This window comes from Mytilus trossulus, chromosome 6, assembly GCF_036588685.1.
Source record: "Mytilus trossulus isolate FHL-02 chromosome 6, PNRI_Mtr1.1.1.hap1, whole genome shotgun sequence".
NCBI classification, from domain to species: Eukaryota; Metazoa; Mollusca; class Bivalvia; order Mytilida; family Mytilidae; genus Mytilus; species Mytilus trossulus.
Window position 1 is genome coordinate 75851311 of NC_086378.1, and position 17181 is coordinate 75868491.

At 31.7% G+C, this 17181-nt stretch overlaps 1 protein-coding gene across 4 annotated transcripts; it reads left to right on the forward strand.

Moving 5' to 3' along the window:
* Window positions 1-5014: 5014 nt before the first annotated feature.
* LOC134721850 (phosphoenolpyruvate carboxykinase, cytosolic [GTP]-like) lies at window positions 5015-16135 on the forward strand. Of its 4 annotated transcripts, none has more exons than XM_063585100.1 (9): window positions 5015-5199; window positions 8816-9082; window positions 10829-11013; window positions 11556-11759; window positions 12171-12358; window positions 12653-12866; window positions 13218-13422; window positions 13650-13849; window positions 14207-16135. In XM_063585100.1, the coding sequence occupies exons 1-9, from the start codon at window positions 5144-5146 to the stop codon at window positions 14665-14667; spliced, it is 1980 nt and encodes a 659-aa protein (XP_063441170.1). In that variant the 5' UTR covers window positions 5015-5143; the 3' UTR covers window positions 14668-16135. The 4 variants fall into 4 exon arrangements, with proteins under 4 accessions (XP_063441170.1, XP_063441169.1, XP_063441171.1 ...); XM_063585099.1 differs by lacking the exon at window positions 5015-5199 and adding an exon at window positions 5421-5606; XM_063585101.1 differs by lacking the exon at window positions 5015-5199 and adding an exon at window positions 6491-6752.
* The last annotated feature ends 1046 nt before the right edge of the window (window positions 16136-17181 follow it).

Here is a 17181-nt window from a genome sequence, read left to right on the forward strand (position 1 = left end):
GCTCGATATACGGACAACAATTGTATGGAAAGAGTTTATACTTTTTAATCCGGGTATGACGATATTTTTTGCCGTTCATAACTAACCATTTCCGTCCTATTTCCTGGTCTTTCAATAGGTTGTCGATCCCAAAGGGTGTATTAAAACAAAATTGAAATAAAAGGATGTGGTAACATGTTGCACTTTTCTTTCCTTGTTTTTTCCCGCTATATACGGTCTAAAACTATTTATTTTTCAAAGTATAATCAAATTATGATGTAAATAAACTTCAGAATAAATCCTGCATGTATACTTAGTTCACACTGTTAGTAATGGTTAGGGATGATTTTCATTCAAATAGGCTATCAAAAATACAGGTTAAGACGCTAAAATTATCAATTGCATGCTTGTTATGCGCCCATTCATATTTTCACACATACAGTCAACAGTGCTGTGTGACATCCATAAAAATCGGACATGCATTGGCAATTCTGAATACTAGTATATAATGCTTTATTGACATGTTCTTTTTGTTACTTTAAAAAATGATTTCGTCCTCAACGATAAGCAAAGCCCATATCGAATTAGCTATAAAAGGCACCGACATGACAAACGAAATTGTGAAAAGATTCAAACGAACTAACAAACGGCTTGATTTATAACAAAAAAAAAGGAAACATGGAGATATATTATCAGATTATCAACCAACGACAAACAACCCTGTCTATAGACATTCAAATCCGACTTGGGACAGTTACATATATAGAACCTGGCGAGGTTCTTCAATTCTTCAGGTTGTTTTTTTTAGCCATGATGTTGTCAGTTTGTTTTCGATCTGTTAGTTGGAATGTTCTCTGGTATCTTTCGCCTCTCTTTAATTGGTTTATATTTTTTCTGAACGATCCAGACTGTTAATGTTGTCTTTTTTTCTTATACTAAATCCATTTGAAGTTGGGTGCGCTTATACTGATTGATGATATTGTCTTAGAAACATGTTTTTTTATTAGTTATTATTTGGTTTTGAACGTGTTTTCAGTAACTGTGAATAGTACTCTCAGATCTTTACTATGTGTCTTTAGTGGGTTTTTTCTGATATTTGCTTGTCGTCTTAGTATCATGACGATCTGCCCAGTTAAGCCGATCCCTTTGAACTGATTTTTATACCTTTTAGTCTTAAGTTGTGCTGTAACACCACTGTTTCAGTATAGGGGAGGGTTGGCGCGTCCGCCACATAATTCCGCCACATTCTGTAGGTGTGCCCTAAGTCCGAATAGCCTGTAATTGAGTTGTAATTGTGTTTGTAAATTAACCGGTACGTAGTTTTCTCGTTTCATTTTAGTTTTGTTTTTAGCTTCCTATATTCGTTATAGAAGATGACCTACAGTTGCTAACCTTTTACCATTCACATTTGGTCTATGGTGGAGACTAGTTACCTCATTGGAAACTATATCACATCTTATTTTTATATATTTAATTTAATTTTTTTCAATTGGAAAGTATCTGTATAGAGATGTCAGTATAAACTATTTGCATGCATGTAGTTTTCAATAACTAAGCACTAATGTGACCCTCAAATTATATATAAAATGTTTTAACAACAAAATACTAAAATACATGTACACATCGATCATGGTGTATCTTGCATCATCCTTACTGTTAAACATCTGGCACACTATCTAGCTATGTCACGAATAGTGACGAAATACAGCTTACAAAATATATAGGCTAGTTTTGACTTTGCATTTTGTAAGACATAACCTCCGTAATATACGTACTTAGTTCATCGAAAAAAAATCAGAAATGGTGAACTTGAATTCATACTGATTTAAAAGAGTCAAACATCCCTATTTACACATTTGTCTTGATCCATTTCTTGACTTAATATTCTATTTCATCCCATATGGAATTTACTGACGCAATATTTATCGTGTTAGGTCACTATTCAGTTTTTTATTCTACGTTGAACTTTTGATGTCGTCCCTAAGCAATGTGGTTTTATAATGATCAAAATACAATGTATGTTATTTGTAATGCAATTAGGTTCAAGAATTGTTTTAGACCCTGTCATATTACAACGTCCAGCGTATATATAGTTTTTATTGTATAATTGTATAGCAGACTAATAAATGAGTGACCACGTGGAAAGTAAACTTGGAATTGATAGCAAATATAACGAATACAAGTTATTTCTAGTATACTTATGTGCATATTGTACTGGAAAACGCGAAAATAAGTCAAACTAATGGAAAAAACGCAATTTGCAAGAAGGGGGAAGATAAAAAAAAAAAAAAAAGGTGTCCTGTCCCCAAGTACCTATGCTTTATTCTATGTGTATTTTTGACATCTATTTTGCACGGTTTGATCATTGGACACCCTAAAGATGATTTCGACTAAGTTTGATTCTGTTTGGTTTTTAAGTAGTTACAGAGGAGAAGGTTTTTGTTAAATATAACAGCCCTCATTGATGCATGGCAAATGCTCACACTTTGTATGGCGCATATTTCATTTATTGTGTCCTTTTCTAAGAAAACTATTTGTATGTACTGAATTTTAATTATTTCATCAAGGTAAACCTTTAAATGACTTGCAATTTTATGGTTATCCGCTCTTGTGTAACCTAAAATGTACATGTAATGATCACGAAATTATATGCTACAATTATTTTTTACACATTGCATCATCGTTTTGCTTCAATACTTCGATCGGACGTTCAACACCTGGAACAAATCAATTTAAATCTGTTATACAAATATTTTTATATATAATTGCATCATCTTACAACTTAAATGATTCGAATTAAAAGGTTGAATATTGATGCAAATGGGAAAATATTGAATATATACTACATATACAATAATTTGTAAGGGACGGTCAAACTTACATAAACCAACCTCACAATCTTTACATTTATGAGGAAGAATGGAAATATGAGTTTGGCACTGGTCAACATAATCGTCGGAATGCTCCCTTATGCTATTCCGTTTACTCTATACTGTCTGGTATAATATTTCTTAGTTTAAGAACCCCCCCCCCCTCTCCCTCAATTTGAGCCGCAATAGAAGACACAAGATTGGGCTTAATTAGAAATCCCCAAAATATAGTTTGGTATATATAAATCAGTATTATTAGATACATAATATAATGTCTCTGGTATTATATGCATTCATGTAAATTAAAAGTAGTTAGTAAAATCAAAGACAATGGCATTATGTGCTTGTTTTGTTCAAGTTCCAATAATACTAATAACTGTATTAGGCCTACATATATACAAAACTCACTGTAGTGAGTTCTGTAAGAATCATACTTTGTATATATATAAGAATACCATTTGTACGCCAAAAAAGTATGCCAGAATTAATTCGCCATCTCAGATAATAGATAAACAAGTTAAATAGAACATTGACCGTGTTAACATTGACCTTTCAGGTTAAAATAACACAAAGATGTATAAACGTGGTAAATATGTTTATTTTTACGCAAAAGTTTCCGTTTATTTATTATAGAATCGTGGAAAAATCTAGAAATATCTAGCTGTACATGTGTACGTCGCGTTATAATATTATACGTCTTTGTATTCACAAAATTAAGTCAAGCTTAAAATCAAGACTCATGCATGGACAAAGTTGTTTTAAAGATCGCTACATCTCACGGAGTTCGAGGTTGCCAGGATAAACACAACATCGTACAATCAGCTGTTTTAAGGGTGTTGTCCCTGTCATCCAATCAAACTTAACTATTTAACACACCTCCAGATTAATTTACTGAAATGGATCTTGTTCCGCTTTTTTTTCAATAATCAAAAGAAAAACTATATTTAAAAAATCAATTTCCTTTTATACGTGTCTATATACTTTGATACTACATCCAGGACGAGGGAAGCTTTTTGTTTGGTTGATTACGTCAGATAGTTTTGGTCCATAAAATAGGACATAATCAAGTTCATGGTCACTGTTAAATGCGGAAAATACATTGTTTGTAAATAGAAAAACCATGGGTTCAACCAAGTACATTGAATGATTCATTTTTAGTTTTTTGCAGAGTGACACTCATCCAACAATTAAATGAATGAAAATACTCTCTTTTTGATTTTAATTTTGTTTTGTCTTATTTCAGATTACCGCTTCTTGCAGGGACATATAAATTTAGTATACATGTCTCTGCTTCTTGTAAATAGATTTACATGCTTATAAGACTTATAAATAATGCGCAACAACTGATTAAAATTATATATTTATCAGTTTATTGCCATTTGGGCATTATAATGGTGTGACACTCATATTACAAAATTAATCCTACGGCTAGCATGGACTGGGGTGGAATAATTACCAAAAAAATAATTTGGTTAATTCACGGGCAGTGTTACGTGTCCATCAAGATTTAAATTTGGATCCCCCGTCATGTTGTTGATATAATGCACAAAAACTGTGTTGATTTCATTTACATGTTATTTAAAATTTGTATAAGGTTTTTAGGAATTTGACCAAGTCTCAGTTTAAAAAAAAACTTAATTTATATATGAAACTCCGTTTTAAGATTCTTAAAAGCTTTCAATTGATTCGCCCAAAAAATGACTATGTAGGTTTAAAGTCCAAATTATAAAGTATCAGTATGAGTAAGTACACTTGAACTTGAGTATTACTTCAGTCACCCCTTAAAACTGCATAATAGCAGAATTAATAACAGGACGGAAGTTTTCTACACATCACACAACACTATGAATATATATTTGATGATTATGAATAATGAAACCTTTTAGTCAGAATGAATGTGTTGTGAAAGGTCAGTGACCTGGACTTTTGCCGGGTCCCAGGTCACTGGTCACGGCCGGTCACTGGTGGTAACTGGAAAAATCTTGATATTCATTATTAAGCGTGATCCTTGCCAGAGACAATAACTGACCTCAAAAATATATTTTTTCCATTATCAATATTACGCTTTTGCGTTATAACCTTCACCGAAGTTAGAATTAAAATAGAACAAAACTGAAATGATTGGATATGGAGGAGAGAACTGGTTTATAATTAGTTTTTTTTAGACTTGCATAAAAACAATCACTCTGTGTAAAATATTGTGTATATCATATTAACACCTAACAGTGCGAATCCGATGAGCAAGTTGCAAGTACTCTATAGAAGTCAAGTATTCCAACAAGGCCTGAATCAATATGGGATCTTTACGTTTAGAGGGCAAACTTCTTCATGGAGAATCGAAACTTGGGAGGTAAGTGTTTCCTTCTGTTATGTACTTTCTTATAAATAATTTTCATTTGATTCAACAGTATAGCGTTTACACAGCTGATATATCCGGCAATGTTTTGATGATGCAATAATCAGCTGATCGCGTTTGTAGGTGTTGTCCCTGACATCCAATCAAATTGTTTCGTTTACGCACACCTCCAGCATTGACCTTCACACAACAATTATTTTTTTCTCATATAAAAGTGTGATTTCATCAGCGTCATTATAAACCAATAAGGCTCTCTATGGTATCATACTGAACGTCAAATGAACAGACGATTTGTCCAACTCTTCAAAAGAAATAACAAGACGCAGATATTCCTTATACCACATTATGGGATCCTTAACCAAACAGTCAAAGGTTTTACTTGAACATTCTAAGCGAACTGAGTAAGTATTTTTATAATTATTTTTAAAAATTTATTTTGGACCGTTGGACGTTTTTATGAAGAATTTGTCAAAAGTATTTATAAATTTTATCTTGTTCGATTTTCGTGTAATTATCAAGTTAACTTTATATTTTAGCATGAGCTTTATGATTTACGTAAAATTTTAAATGTTATATTTCCCTTTTTTATTGATTTTGTAAGTCTGCGACCTCAATGAACATTTGAACAGCACTGAGGATCCCTTTAATGCGACTAAAAAAGGAATGTCTCTTTATTGTTTAGTTTCTATCCGTTTCTTTTTCTTTTTTTCCAGACATCCGTGAACATATTTAATCATATATTAACCTTATTTATTACTATTTTTTAAAATTAGAAGATTATATTCATATTTAGATATATCTGACTGTAAGTCTAAAGATAAGATAAGATATGATTATAAAACTTTGATGATTTGTGACCATTAATAAATTTCTTTGTAATATTTATTAGCTCTCATGGGTTCTTTTATAATTGGAATAAACCTATCTTATCTTATCTTTATATCTTAAAGTTGTTCAATATCTTGTCTAATGTGGTGTTTATCATTCAAGGAATCCTTTAGTTTTAATGACAGGCATTTGTTAATCTCTAGATCTGTAAAACAATTTTTTTTTCTAAACTTTTTAAAACTTGATCAGCGTATCTCTAATATAGTCTTTTTTTCTGGCGTCAACTTCATGTATTATGGTTTTTTTCTTTTCGTTGGGTTTTTTGCTTGTCGATGATATTATTTAATTTCTGAGAATTTGTTTTTGGTGACGCAACAGAAAAATGTCGATACCGATCAGCTGATTCCATTTGGAGGCTTGTCTGTCTAAACCAATCATATTTGAGAATTCTCACACACCCCCAGAAAGTAGTGCGCAGTGGTTGAAAAGTTGTTTCTAGAGCTATTACGTTCATTTCTATTAAAACATTATTCCAGGATACTCGTTTGTGTTCTTGAATAATTTCTGTGGGAAATCAGCTTACAACGAGTTATATTTTCAAACACGTCCGCATGGCGGTAACGTGTTCAACATATTATTCCGCAGATTTTCTCACAAATGGAAGATAGTTGATCTATACAGGATTTTAACAAAATGATGCGTTTTAACAAATTTTTTAGGTAAATATGGATATCATGCACTGAAACAAAACATATTTGAATTAGATTTCTTATTAACAATTTATTGTCAAAGGCTTTGTAAATGGTAAATTGATTAAAACTTTAGTAGTTGTGGAATTTTTCCATTCCTACCGTGTTCATCAGCTGTTCGCCGGTTTGCACGTTCGCATTTTGATTGCGGAAAATATTTGTAGATTGGGTTTATACTTATATTTTACAGAAAATTATTTGGTATTCTGATTGATGATTTTGAATAGTTCAAAGTATGAAAGAAATATTGTGAACAAAAATATATTTTTACTGAAAAAAAATCCATCCCATTTGTAAGAGGGTGATACCGTAACTACATGACAAATAACGTTAAAAATTGTTGCAAAATTACGTAAACAATAATTTTTGGTGTATGACGATAAAATGAATACTTTCTTTCAGATGATAAAAAAAAACTGACTGATTTTGACGAATACAATAATTATTTGAGACCTCTGATGAGACCATGATAGGTATATTTTGAAGAATCCTGGTATTTTACGCTAATAGAAGCCGAAAATGACTGTTTGACACCTGACATTAATGTGCATTACTACCCTCTTGTAAGGTGTTAAAGAGATTGTCTTTACGTCTCTTTGACTGACCATTGAACCAGACATTCAGATTTTCGTAGGATATCTTAAAATGTTAAAAGCTTGGTAGGAAGTTTTCATGTAAGGATCGTATGGTTTCTGCTAAGATTGATTGAATAGAAATATTTGACAACATGATTTAATAACTCAAGAGTGGGATTTAAGGGGAGGCCCAGGCCCCCCTTTTCGGGGAAGCAATTTGGTCGATTGTATAGGGAATCACTGAAGCATGATCGGAGTGGGCCCCCTCTTAGGCAGCAGTGGGCCCCAACTTATGAAAAATTCTGGATTCGCCACTGTAACATCCTCTTCTTTGTATAATTAGTATTGTTGTTTACATGTCAATCTTGGGATCTTTATTGAAAAAAAATCATCAATATGATACCTATACAGATATATTTTTTAAAGTTTGATTGATGGACAGTTAGCATGCATGTAGATTATGCATACACCAAGGATTGGTATACTATACAAATCCTTGGATACACATTGTGTGCATCTTTTAACTATTGCTAAATTTAGGAAATCATAACTTGATGCATATTGACAATTACAGTATTGGTCAAATTTCATAAAAGCAACTGCAATTTATGAGAAAATTATATTTTTAACAAACTTTTTAAGTGTCAGTGTTAGAAGTGTTCTGTTGACAGTATTATTTGTACCTGGCAACAATGATGAAATCGGCTTTATCATGTTTATAAAAAATACAAATTTATTAATCTATTTTTACATAAAAACTTTAAAAATACTTTTGATTTCAATAGAACTTTTATATCTTGTTATTTAAAGATTTTATGAGTTATACTGAATTATCTTGTTTCAGATATTTGAATTCATGCTGTTTATAAACCTTAATTTAAAATGTTTTAGGAGGAAATTTATTAAACTCTTTATACTTCTTTGTTCATAAGCCTTAAAAATAAGAAATTTAGATTTTCTATTTGGAAGACTAAACTTTCAAAGACTTTTATACATCTACTCTCTACTAGTCTCTAGGAAGCTAAAATAATAATGTATGTACTATATCCTTTGTACATCCAAGCATATCAATGCTAGTTCTAAAGAAAATAAATTATTTAATATGTTGCTTTCTAAAATTAACAGTTCTATATCATGTATACTAAGTACAAAATGTACATGTTTAGAAATACTTGAAAGGCTTTAAGAAATTAGATAAGATATATTTGACCTATCTTTAGTTATCAATAAGGAGAACATAAGAAGATTATATTGCTCTAGTTGATGGACAAATGTCAAAGGAGCAAATGAAAACAGGTAACAAATGTGTGGTACAGGTATCAAGGACATTTTAATACAAAGTTACAAAGAAAATTGACATGAACAATATGTTCTTTAGTCAATGACATATATTTAGTCATGGGCCTTTGTAAATAATTTACCGCCCAAAATTGCAATTTTTCCTATTTCTGTTTTCAGTTCCTCATTTGCTTCTAGAATCCTAAAAGAAGCTGTCAAACCAGTATGTATAGGAAGACAAAATGGTGTAGCTTCTGTGCCAAATGTCCTCTATGGGAAGTGGAACAAACTTCCAAACAAGGTCCGGAATTACGTGGATGAGAACATAAAACTATGCAATCCATCAACAGTCCATATATGTGACGGATCAGATAAAGAGAATGAATTATTGTTATACATCTTACAGAGAGATGGAATGATCAAACCTCTTCCAAAGTTAGAAAACTGGTAAGTAAGCAGAACCATAAGAGGCATTAGAACTTATTAACAGTTTAAAGTAAAGACCTTGCATATCTAGTTATCTCTGTAGTTGAGTGAATGGCTTTTCCTTAGCTCTTATTACGTCCAATTAACTTCTCTCTTTGGTTGCCTAGGCAGATCATAGTGACCCTACTTACAGTGAAAGACCCTCATGGGTAGTCACGCTCATTAAACAAACCCGAGTCCTAGAAGAAATAGATACTCTAACATTTCAGTTATAGGCCCATAATGATGCTCCATGATAGATGTGAAAGCCTAAGTTATCTTATTTGTCAGGATTTAAGTGGTTATCTCTTCACCTGAAAAGAATCAGTCCTTTTCTATGTGAAATACCTCTGCTGACACACTAAACAGTACAGGTGTTTACTGATAGCATGACATTGTTGTTAAAGGGTAAATGGAACATCCACAATAATGGGCACTAACTTATATAGTTTGGAAACTATAGCTATCTAGTTTTATTTAATGAAGTCATACTAACCTAATAATCAAACATAGATTAGAAACAGTATTCAAATTATGTAATAGTCCTTGAAATTGACGAGATTGACCTTGAACAACCACTTGACCTTGGTTATATGGTACATGTAGACTGATGTGATATGTGGACATTTATGCATAAGAAGGTCCCTACTAGATATCTACAGACAGGGTCATTGAACTATATTGATTATATGCATGTAGGACATAATGTTTTAGATATTAGGCATGTTAGGGATAGTCCATACATATTTAGTCAAAGGTCCAACAGTAAAACATGCAAATGTACATGTAGTGTTAGAAAATAAAAACTCCCATATTCATTGTAAGATTTATAGTACATAATGCAAATATATTGTGACAGGAAATAGAACCTCCAAAGGAGATTTATTCTTTATAATATATTTGTCTTATAACATACAAATCATCAGTCAAAATATGATGAAGCATCTATCTTGTTTCATTAAGATCAATTATGGAATAAGAAATAAAAAAAACAAAAAAAAACCTCACAGGTTAATAATTAATTACTTGATTGTAAGTACTTCTTAAGGTCAATGTCTGACTAGCATTTAGTTTTTGGCAATTGGATTTAACAAAATAAGCAGTTCAAGCATTGTCAAGTAAACAATCTTTGGCACACACGCACTGTCCTTTAAAGGTTGATTATCCTGCTAAAATGAGTGACATTAATTAATCACAATTATATAATGCATTGTAATTAGATAATATACTAATTTCATAAGTTAGGTTAAAAATCAGAATAACAGTATTGGCTTGAAAGTTACACAAAACAGTGTTCCCACCAACAGATTAAAAATTATTGAAGTTCTTTATCACAGGTTCACTTCAAATGAAAAAAATCCAAGTCCTCTCTATATTCTAATTTTTTTTGCATCAAAATGCGAGATCAAAGCTAAGGGGCTGTTATCCAGAGCAACTTGATTTCACTATCAAGGCCAAGAAAATGAAATAAAAGAAGGAAAGGTGACTTTGTCCCCTAGTAGTGAGTCTGATTCATGTGGATATCAATTCCTTTTGGATCCTCATCCATCAAGGATAATTCAGAACATAACTTTAAATTTTGTCTGAAAAGTTTATGTCACACTACTAAGGTTTTATTTGGAACCTGCATGGTCTAACATTAAAGCTATGAACACTATTATTAACCTTCAATGTTCTGTTTGATTTTTCAGGCAAGTCAACCTCTCAAGGTTTCATTTATCATTTTAGTTGGTTAGCCAGGACAGATCCAGGAGATGTGGCTCGTGTAGAAAGTAAGACCTTCATAGCTACGGAGAAAATGCAGGATACGATACCTATTCCTAAAAATGGTGCTGTAGGTCAACTGGGACACTGGATTGACCCAGATGATCTAGAAACAGAACTCAACATGAGGTTTCCAGGCTGTATGAAAGGTAATGAAGATGACATTGGCACTTACACCACATCTTTTCATATCTATGGTGTATACATTTCTGATGAACACTGAAACTTCTTAGACAAGTATGCTCAATAAAATCAATTATTAAAATATAAAGAAATTTTAAGGATCAATTTAGGCAATAATACATCTAAATCATTGTTAGACTTTAAAAAAAAAGAAAAAAAAGATTGAATTGATTAGAATTATATTATTCAAAAAGAGATCTCGTTTACTTTATACCATCTGTTATCAGATAATATATCAATTACTGCTGTGTATTGGAGAAAAGTTTGATTTTCAATAATCATATACACATGTTCAAACAAAATACAAAAATTATCATTGTAACCAATCTTTTAATTTGAAGTTATACTTCCCTTTTGTAAAAATCGTTTTACAGAAAAGCTATGCCTTTCATTAGATCATCCATGACAGAATGCATTAAAGAATTGCATAACAGTTTGCAAAATATCCAAATTTTATTCATGAATATTTTTTTTATATATTATTTATTTTTCCCTTTTTTCTCCACAGGACGAACTATGTATATTATACCATTTAGTATGGGTCCTATCGGTTCACCACTATCTAAGATTGGTATTGAAATAACAGATTCTCCCTATGTAGTGGCCAGTATGAGAGTAATGACCAGAATGGGTGGTAATGTCCTGGAGACACTAGGAGAGGGAGACTTTATTAAATGTCTTCACTCTGTTGGTAGACCACTTCCACTAAAAGGTACATACCAAATGAAGAATTCTTTTTATTAGTAATCAAGAAATTTATTTGTTTACATGCATACAAAATTTAACATATATCCTTGAATACAATCATCATTGCTATTTAAAAATAAAACTCAATAAAAAAGTCAGCATACTCAGATTGGATTGATTATTAAATGTTCCAGTTTCCAGTTTGGCAGTCTTTGACACACAAATCTTCAGATAATGGATAAAGTAGTTTACAATGGCTTTGTTTTGGGTGATGACCCTAATTTTATTGAAGAGAATACTTAATATTAAAATTGTTTTTGAATATGGTTTTAAGCAGTACTGTACAAAGATATGAATAATATGAAGAATTTAAAAGATTAAAATGCAGTCATACATGGATACAGAATTTTTAATGACTTTAATTTTCTATTTACAGAACCATTAAATAATAATTGGCCATGTAACCCTAAAGAAACCATAATATCACATATACCAGCCAGAAATGAAATCTGTTCCTACGGCAGTGGATACGGAGGAAACTCATTGTTAGGAAAGAAATGTTTTGCATTACGACTTGGCTCCATCTTAGCCAAAAGAGAGGGGTGGTTTGCAGAACACATGCTGGTAAGTTTGTTTTATACCATTAAACAGTTAAACTTACCGTAGATCAATTCCTTCATTAATGTAGCAGCAGCTTTGAAAAATCTGTCAGTAGTCAATTATTATTTCTTAAATTTATTCAGTTTTAAATACAGTATATGCATCTAATTAATAAGTAAAAATATAAATTTGTATCAAGCAGAGGACAGTATTTATGGCAAGAAAACAACTTAGAAACCTGGCTTTAAACATTAGTTGTCATAACATAGGAATGCTCTCGATGTGCATTGAAGTACATTTGTTTTCCTTCTATTTCAGATTCTTGGTTTAGAAAATTCTGAAGGAAAGAAAAAGTACATAGCTGCAGCATTCCCCAGTGCTTGTGGTAAAACAAACTTAGCCATGATGAATCCCACGTTACCTGGTTACAAGGTCACATGTGTGGGAGATGACATTGCATGGATGAAGTTTGACAAAAATGGACAACTTCGTGCAATCAACCCAGAGTTTGGATTTTTCGGTGTGGCACCAGGTATGTTAAAAAATATTATATACTTTAAAAACAGTAATAAAGTTCAGATTTTGGTTTTACGATGATAATGTTATATTACAATTGTTTTTTTCTATGGAGGACTCTAGTTATTTTAAGTTTGTGAATGGGGGACAACTCCAGTTTAACAAAATATTTCAAGAATTTTTGGAACTTGGTTTAAATATGCCACATTTTACATAACCAATTTAAAAAAAATACCAGTAGCCAAAACCATTTGTAAAAATTGAAATTGCCAACTACTTTTCTATTTCATCATAAAGGAGACATTATGAAAGATTTTAAAACATTTTAACCTACTTTCTGTTCACCATCTGATTATTTACATTATAGGAACATCCATGAGTACCAACCCCAATGCCATGGAAACCATCAAGAAGAACACTATATTTACCAATGTAGCAGAAACAGAAGATGGAGATGTTTACTGGGAAGGTTTAGAGAAAGAGAGAGACATGAGTACACCAATCACATCATGGCTCAAGGTCAGAAACTGGACCAAGGACAGTGGCAAACCAGCTGCTCATCCTAACTCAAGGTAGGTTCATATTCTTGTCAGTCTCTTTATAGATATTTGAAGTACTCAAGTTGTAAGGGACATATGAATATGTTATTCATTAAAATTGTGGCACAAAATTGTGTATACTGAGTCACTAGCCTCTACAGCTTAATTCCAATCTTGATTTTTCACCAATATACTCTTTATTGGTAGCATGAATTGTTTGAATGAAAATGTTTTCTAACTTGTTGAATTGCATCTTTCAGATTCTGTACCCCAGCTAGCCAGTGTCCAATCATGGACCCAGAATGGGAGAGTCCAGAAGGTGTCCCAATAGATGCCATTATCTTTGGTGGCAGGAGACCAGCAGGTGTTCCATTAATCTATGAAGCATTTAATTGGCAGCATGGCGTCTTCATGGGGGCATCCATGAGGTCAGAGGCCACAGCAGCTGCTGAACACAAAGGTAGATAACTCTTCTGTTATAGTTGATAATTCTGTCTGATAATTACTGTAGTGTGGGTTGACCACAGATTCATGGGCAAAAACTTAAGAAGAGTCTTTAAAGTGACCTCAAATATTGACCAAAATGAAGCTGCAAAATATTTAAAAAAAACAAATCATTTATCTAAGAAAAAGAAAAGAGGAAATTTAAAAAGTTTGCACTTTGTCAAAAATGAAGGTTTGTGAACTTGTTGGAAAATGTGCATATTTCAAATTAAATATAAAAAGATGTATAATAGATTCTGAAGCAAGTACTAGGTAATATTTCAATTAAATTCATTGATCCCTGAATTTATGAAGTATGTTTTTCTTATTCCAGGAAAAATGATTATGAACGATCCATTTGCCATGAGACCATTCTTTGGTTACAATTTTGGACATTACTTGAAGCATTGGTTAAGTTTCCAGGACAAACCAGGACTTAACTTGCCAAAGATCTATCATGTAAACTGGTTTAGAAAAGACGATCAGGGTAGCTTTATGTGGCCAGGGTTTGGTGAGAACTCTCGTGTTTTAGATTGGATCTTCCGTAGAACCAGTGGTGAAGACTGTGCCCAAAAGTCTGCTGTAGGTATGGTCCCCACACCAGGTTCAATCAATCTAGAGGGACTAACGGAAAAGGTAGACATGGAAGGACTGTTCAGTTTACCAAAGGAAATGTGGCAACAAGAGGTTGTCGATGTGAGGAAATATTTTGATCAGCAGGTTGCCGAGGACTTGCCTCCAGAAATCATGGAAGAGTTACATAACTTGGAAAAACGAGTTGACTCAATGTTGTGATCTGATCTCAGGGATAATATAGATACTTAGGAAATATTTTTTTAATTTGCCATATTCAAACTGTGTTCATAATTATGTTCAGTTATGGTCTCTTTTTGTATGTTTTACCTGTTTTAATTCTTTGTATATTTTGGTATTTTTAATTTCTGTTTCTTAAAATCAAATTGAAAATCATGTTCATACATTTTTATTGTCATATATCAAATACTTAAAATATTTTTATGACTTTTTAGATTACATATTTTTACAGTAACAACCATAATATAAGACCTTTTAAGAATCTCATGTATTTTATGCAAAATTTTTAATTAAAAACAAGTCAAAACCATAATTGCATTTACATGCAATATATTCTAAAAATATTTTTTTATAGGGCAACAGATTTTATGTCTCATTACCTTTCATAGCCTATTTCTTTTCAAAGTCAATATCAAAATCAACAAATATTGATCAATTATTTTCTCCTATTTGAATTGCATTAAATGTTACATGCAATTTTTTTATAATTTTATTTTAATTTTCAGTAGTAATGATAATTGATTTTAATTCATGTGTACGTAATGTTTATTTGAAAAGTTAGTAGGCTGTGATACAATATGTAATTTTGATTATTTAATTTATGTGTAATAATTACTATTATTTGTACGTTTTCTGTCTTAATATTGGCAAAGCCTGAATTTCTTTGTAGATGTAAATAAACTGATCTTTGTGTATGACATAGCTGAAGTGCTTGCGGTAAAATATGAGATTGATGTTCCGTAATTTAGGAATATTAACCTAGAGTACTTCAGCTATTGATACAAAATTATCTTGAGACTTGTTCATCCTGCTTAACATGCAATGAGACAAGGGCATTAACTCTTAATGAGTGGACAAGACAGAGTGAACGTTTAAAAGTGTAGGAAGTATTAAATAAAAGTTTCCATAACTGTGCAATATATATATATATATATTTGGTTGTGCCATCTTGCTTATATGACATCACAAAACAAAACTCATATTTACATTCCAAATTACTCTTGTTCATTCAATCATGTGTATATCTTTGAACTAAATATTCTTGAAGTATATGCCATTGTGTAAAACAAACAAAAAAATTCCTCAGTCAAAATATAAGCATCTTTCTCTTCCATTTATGGAAACCAAAAAGCAAGAAAAATGAGAGACTTTTATAATTAATTTATTAATATTTTGATATAAATTCATGGAATCAGCATTTACAATGCACTTTTCATATGAGGTCTATTTTCATATTTATTTTGTGATTTCATCACATTAACATCATTTTGATATGCAAAATATTGGTCAGTGTTGACAGTTGAATTTTGTATTTTTTAAAACAGTGGAACCCTTATTTTATACATTGGGATGTTTTATGTATGTCATAGGAATTATGAATATGAATGTTAGTTTATATGGAGAATAATGGGATTATTTCTATATAAAAGAAATAAATTTTTAAATATTTTATTATTCTTTTTACTCCTGCCTGCCAAAGTTGTGATCGGGTGTTATATTGGATTCAATTTATGTGTTTTGCCAGCTCAACTGTAATATACGGTAGAAGTAATTCCTAACCCATTTACATATTCATACACCAGAAATGATATGAATGAGTCTTCTATCTAATATTATATAAATGCCTGATAACGTAGTCTCCAATCACAGACACATTGACACATAGACACATCAACAAATAGACACATAAACATATGTGTCCATATTAGCCATTAGATATAACACCAATTTACTAATTAATAATCCGCTAATGAGAACTTTTTCTTCTGTATACTCCAGTTGATCCGTTTTGCCTCCCTTGAAGTTTGCAACTCACTCCTCCATAACCTCTGAAAAGAATTTGTTGAAACCTTCTTAATATCCATATTAAAAAGTGCTTTTGTGTCACTTCCTATTTTGTTATCTGATCTTCTTAAGTATTTTTAAATTTTCATGAGAAATCAGACTTTTTGACCATTTGTATTGATGGTATAAAAATATGTGAGCTTTGCTGGCAGTTCCTCTATTTGAGTAGTACTGGCATTACTAGAGCGATGCCATTGCCGGTAGATACCTTCAGGGTATCTGCAGTCAGTTAGTGTCTTCTAGTCTGACATTACTTTCATAAATTTTATTGGATGTTTGATAAAAAAAATTATGGTGAACACTTGATTGATAGATCTTCTTAAGCTGGTTTTAGTCTGAGAATGCTCTTGTAGAATGGGAGACATAGGGTATGTTTTCATGGGGTATCTACAATATTTGATATATAAACTGTATATAAGTATTCAGTAGCAAGGATACATGTATATACAGGTAGTTTTGGACCTGTCGGTCAGTCATTTTCAATTCTGGATACTTTTCTAAAACTTTAGAACAGAATGCAACCAAACTGGGGTAAATGGTCACACCTTGAACTATAATGGTTTACTATTACAAATTGTGACTTGGAGGGAGAGTTGTCTCATTGGCACTCATACAACATATAATGAATGAATAATCCGTTTTGGATTGTAT